Source organism: Antrostomus carolinensis, unplaced genomic scaffold (genome assembly GCF_000700745.2).
Source record: "Antrostomus carolinensis isolate BGI_N321 unplaced genomic scaffold, ASM70074v2 scaffold21008, whole genome shotgun sequence".
Classification (NCBI taxonomy): Eukaryota; Metazoa; Chordata; class Aves; order Caprimulgiformes; family Caprimulgidae; genus Antrostomus; species Antrostomus carolinensis.
In genome coordinates, this window is record NW_010332558.1 from 1,178 (window position 1) to 6,453 (window position 5,276).

General features: G+C 42.9%; 1 protein-coding gene across 1 annotated transcript in view; it reads right to left on the minus strand.

The window, feature by feature from the left end:
• Nucleotides 1–1,910: 1,910 nt before the first annotated feature.
• TSPAN8 (tetraspanin 8) overlaps nucleotides 1,911–5,276 on the minus strand; it is a 15,170-nt gene continuing 11,804 nt past the window's right edge. Inside the window, exons 7-8 of the mRNA XM_010173564.1 lie at nucleotides 4,531–4,614; nucleotides 1,911–1,964 (exon numbers count right to left, since the gene is read on the minus strand). Of these exons, the coding sequence (XP_010171866.1) occupies nucleotides 1,911–1,964; nucleotides 4,531–4,614 (138 nt within the window). The remainder of the gene's footprint in view (nucleotides 1,965–4,530; nucleotides 4,615–5,276) is intronic.

Consider the following 5,276-nt stretch of genomic DNA (forward strand, 5'->3'; position numbering starts at 1 on the left):
TTCCTGGGAGACTCATGAATTTCTGAAAGCAGCTCTCACTGCTTGGCCTCATGGTCTGAGTGCCAGGAAAAGGGTGGGGGGTGGAACAGAAACTTTTCCTTTGGATGTGTTTTAAAAGAAAGTGGTTGCTGCAGATGAATTTTACCTGAACCCAGTCCTGTCAGTATAAGGCACGGGCAAAGGTCTCTACTCAAATAAAGCTTTTAATGCATTTATAAGCAACAGTTGCATCGCTCTGTCAAGATGGGAGCAGTCTGGTTGTGCTTTGAGACACTTGTGGACACTTGAGGCATCTTAAAGTACAAGAGCATGGTACATGGTTTTCTCCTAAGAGCAGCTCTTTGAAGGTGTTTAAAGCTGCTCCTGAAGATGAAGATGGGGCCCAGCAGGACTGGTGAAAACAGCTAACCCTCCATGCACAGCAAGGAGTCCATCGGCACACTGTGGAAAACCTCAGCAGATCGCTATGGGCTTTGTCAGACATCTTTATACCTTTTAAAAAATCTGCTCCCCAATACCGTTCACTTTCTCTCAGAGAGCCACTTGGGCCAGCAGCTCTCTGGGGGCCAGGACCATGCAGGCTCCCCTGGGGTGGCAGGGCATGGCCTGCTAGCCAGGGCCCATCCAACCACCCCAGCCAAGAGAGGGCAATTTGGGACACGGAGGCAGCCCCAGCCCTGAGCATCAGTCCCTTCCATGGGGATATGGATGGGTTGAGGCCAGGCCAGGACATGATCCCATGGGTGGGCCCAGCTCAGAGAAACCCTATGGACAAGCCAGGCAGGGCTGTGGGGAGCTGGAGACTAGCCTTGCTGAGGCATCGCTGGGCCAGGGGCCAATGGCCCCAGGGGGCTGACATGGGGTCCTGGGCCCTGGACAGTGTAAGGGGAGCCCCGGGGAGGCTGGACAGGGACAATCAAGGCTGTCAGTGCCTCAGGGCCCCGACACTTGCAAGCAGAGAAACCCTATGGACAAGCCAGGCAGGGCTGTGGGGAGCTGGAGACTAGCCTTGCTGAGGCATCGCTGGGCCAGGGGCCAATGGCCCCAGGGGGCTGACATGGGGTCCTGGGCCCTGGACAGTGTAAGGGGAGCCCCGGGGAGGCTGGACAGGGACAATCAAGGCTGTCAGTGCCTCAGGGCCCCGACACTTGCAAGCACTAGTAGCTAGGGAACCCTCTGTTCACCTTAGTCACTCTGGGTCACTTCTGCGTACATCTTGCCTCCACACAGGCCTGGATTTCACCCTCGATGCCTATTTGCAAAACACATGCCACTGAATCCAACTCCCATATGCAATCTAAGCATTGTTTGGGCCTGAGAGTGACCATCTCAGCTGCCAGGATGTTGATTTAAACACCCCTGAAGGGAAATGTGGCTTTCCTATTTGGATTAAAATTAGTCCCTGTGCTTCTCACAAGTAGCAAAACCCTGATTGTATGCACCATATTGATGTCAAACTGACCTGTGATATGGTATAAAAAACCCACCCTGCTCCACAGGCAAAACTCCCTGGGGGAATTGTGATTCCCCAGACCAGTCAGGCACCACAAGATCCTTTGCAGCTCTTTATGGTGTCTCTGCTACGGGTGGTGTAACACCCACATGGATACACTTCATGGTGAACTTGGATTCTCAACTTGACTTAAATGCTATCTTCAGACAAAATAAACTCCTCAGAAACATAAACAAATACATTTATTGCAAATAAAAAATCACATCATTAAACCTTATGAAGTATAAGGAGGTCATTTTGCAAATTGTGAAGCATCTGTGGACTCAATGGCTGCCATTTTCGTCAGAACAGCTGCCTGGGACATGCATATATTTAGCTGAATGTGCCAAGCCAAACATCCCTCTATCTACAAAGGTTTTGATTTGGCTGGTGACATTGTTCTGACACTTCCATAGTTTCATTTTCTCTGGATCTGGCAATACAGGCTCATAGAAAACCCCAAACCGAGAATCTGGAAAACAAGGACATTTCTGGTATTACTTGCCAGTCCTGGAAATCCCAGGATACAACCGATACACAGTGGGAACATTTTGTTTGCAAATTTCTTGGATTTACATGCAGATAAATCTCCTATGCAGGAGATCATTTCCAATGTAATTATTTAAGAACATTACTCTAGAATACAGCCATTTTAATGAAATCAGTACGTACCCCAGGTAAGACTGTAGACATGATAGAAAACTTTCATTTGTTTAAAAGATGGATTGCCCCTGTGGATGGGGAACCCTGTAACTCTGGGGGGTTAAAATGCAGTTGTTATCTGCAATGGAGAAGCAAATACTGAGAAGTTCAAGAAATTTGGACAAAAAATAAATCTTTAATTTTCTAAGAAGCTGGAGGAACTTTCTGATTTCATTTTATATTCTAAGGGTTGTTCCCCTTTGAAATCTCTCTCTTTTCCCACTGTCACTCTCTTTTATGTAAATATATGCATAAAGGCATACATGTGTGTATGTATACAGGCATACATCTGTACACATACCCCACCGTTTTGAGTGGCAAAAGATCATGCAGCAAGTATTTTATATTCATCAGTAATAGATTTGGGATAGAAACCCTGAGTTCACTAAAAAAACTGTTGCTTAAAATATAAAATCCAGTAGGGTCGCCTTCTCCAGTGGGAATTACTGTGTGAATTCCACAGCCTGTGACAGGTAGCTGGCAAGATCAGAAGATCAGAAAACTTCTTTCTGGATTTAAAATTAACCAGCCTGTGAAGGTGTTTCACAAAAGTGGAAAGTATCCAAGTGACACTTATGAAGCCATGAACACCATGATGCTTCATTTATTTAAGGAAGAGACAGCAGAGAGCATACCGAACACAGGAGTTCAGCTAAGAAAAGGGGATGGACTCACAGCTGAAATAAGCCAACAGGGCTTCCCTAATATACCATGCCCGCATTTTCACTTGTGCCAAAGTGCAACTGGACCATTCTTCTCAGTATCATTTCCAATAATAAGGTGAGCTGAAACCATTAATAGCCCACAAGTGGCATAATGGAGCAGGCAGAGTGGGGAATGCTAGAGAAGGGCACTTTTCCTTGTCCATTTCTTTTTATCTGGGGCTTTCCAAAGCAGAGAGATGGTTAAGCATGTGGCCTTTGATTTGCAAATACTTGAAAAGTCATAATATGTTAATATCTTTGGAAAGGCTAAATGTTTATCAAGTGTAAATTGCCAGCTAACAATTTGCACCAGCTGACTCATGAATATTGTTTATTCATGTTGCTTTCTAATCCTTTTATGATTGGGAGAGGTAGCCACCACAGAAAATGCCAACTGGAGAACAGGGAAGAATGATGGCCAATGAACTAAAGGCTACAACTCATGTAACTGCAGTAACTAGAGCAAAGTGACTTATAACTTACCCTTGGAATATAGATGCAATTTTACACTTCTATTATATTTTTAAAAGACCATTTAATATTGGTGTATTTCACCTATCTACCCCCCAAAGTCTGCATATAGGCGAGAGACCTGACCCCCCCACATATAGTGCTTAAATAATATGAAGCCTGTTCCGAGTAAGAAGTTAGTGGCCTGTCCCCTCTCAGTGCTGCAGCTGCGTAACTCTTCCCCACTTACTATTATTTTCCTGGAAATTTATTTTTGAGTTGGGGCTCTTGCCCACTCTTCTACCACGAGGAGTAATCCTCTGCCAATGATGCTAAGAAGTTTTCACTCAGAATAACAGACTGAACTCTGCACAGCAATCTTTGTAATTTCTGCTTTTCCCTCAAACATCCGTCAGTGGAGGGCGAGGGAAACCACAGAGGAATAGTGAAAAGCAAGCAAATAACTGAAAAAAGTAAAATGATGAAATCCCCTGTTTCTTTGTCATTTTCTCCAAATCAAAGCCTATCATTCATCAAGTAGCTGACTGGATAACCTCACTGTTTTTCCTCTTCTCTTTGGAGAAAATTTTGCATGTTATTCTTCAGTGTATGATGAAGTAATTAAAGAGCTAACATGCTCTGCTTTTTTTTACACACACGAATATATGGAGCAGCACAGATGTGCACTCAGGCACATTCATGCACCATCTTGATCACTAAATTATGCCTTTGGAATAATAATTTTGTATCATAATTTCTCCTTGGTAAGAATATGCAGTTTAAGGGCTAAGTTTTCTTATGAGATTACTTTTTCCTCAAGCAAAGGAAAGAAAGTGGAGGAAATGACTAGCTATTCTGCTTCATATCTTCCTGGGGCTGGGTATCCACACAGGCCTCTGTCCACAGGACTCGATGTCAAGGATAGTTTGGCTCCAGGACTGTCAAATCTTTACAGAAAAAATGCCATGTGCTACACTTAGGCAGCAGGGTGGTCTGATCCCACCTGAAGTTCGCAGCTCAGCAGCCATATACTGTTTAAATGAAAAAACAGTAAGATTATAGCTAAAGTGAGAGGCGGTTTTCCCTTGTCTATTAATTGAACAAGCCAAGTGTTTTAATCCCATTCCCAGTGTAACTTATTGCTTGTCAGCTACTAAATATTTTAATGGTATATACTGGTACCTCAATAACAGCCAGTCCAAAGGCAATCCCCATAATTATGAGCAGATGGTCTTTAAGGTATTTGATAATCACATCTCCACAAGGCTGAAAAATAAGACAAAATGACTAATTATAGGTAGGCAATATTATCCTAAGTTTATTAGGAATGCATCCTCTAAAATAACTCCTCTCATGCTCTGTCTCAGTCTCTGTTTCTCTGTGTTAAAGAAAGACTCTTTGAATTTAATCTGGCCTATTGCTAACAAACACGAAGAACACAGCTATGCCTACCTTGTGCTCTGAGAAAGATATCTAGTCTTTGCCTTCTCAAATACGAAGATGAATTTAATAGCTGACCATAAAATGGTACAATTTCAAATGAAGACATGTATCTGTAATGCCTAATGTTTGCATGACAAGGAAAGAAGCATTTATTCTTACTTTCCCTGTGTAGTCATTCACTGATAGGAAAGAGCCAATGCAGAAATGACCAGATCTGAAAGAGAACTTCAGTTTCCCACTGTATGATCTTTGGATTTGAAACTTCAAAGCTTATTATTAGAATCTGATTCAACTAAAAATATTTGATAGTAAACCTAGCTTAAATATTAATTTTGATAAATATTTGGTGGTCTTGGGCTGGGGCTAGGACGAAGAGAGTAATCATATCTGAAGTTCTGTGCAGAGCTACTCTCCTTTTTAATAAATGCATACATCTGTTCTTATAATGACTACATTTTCTCCAGGCATTGACAATACCCCTTTTG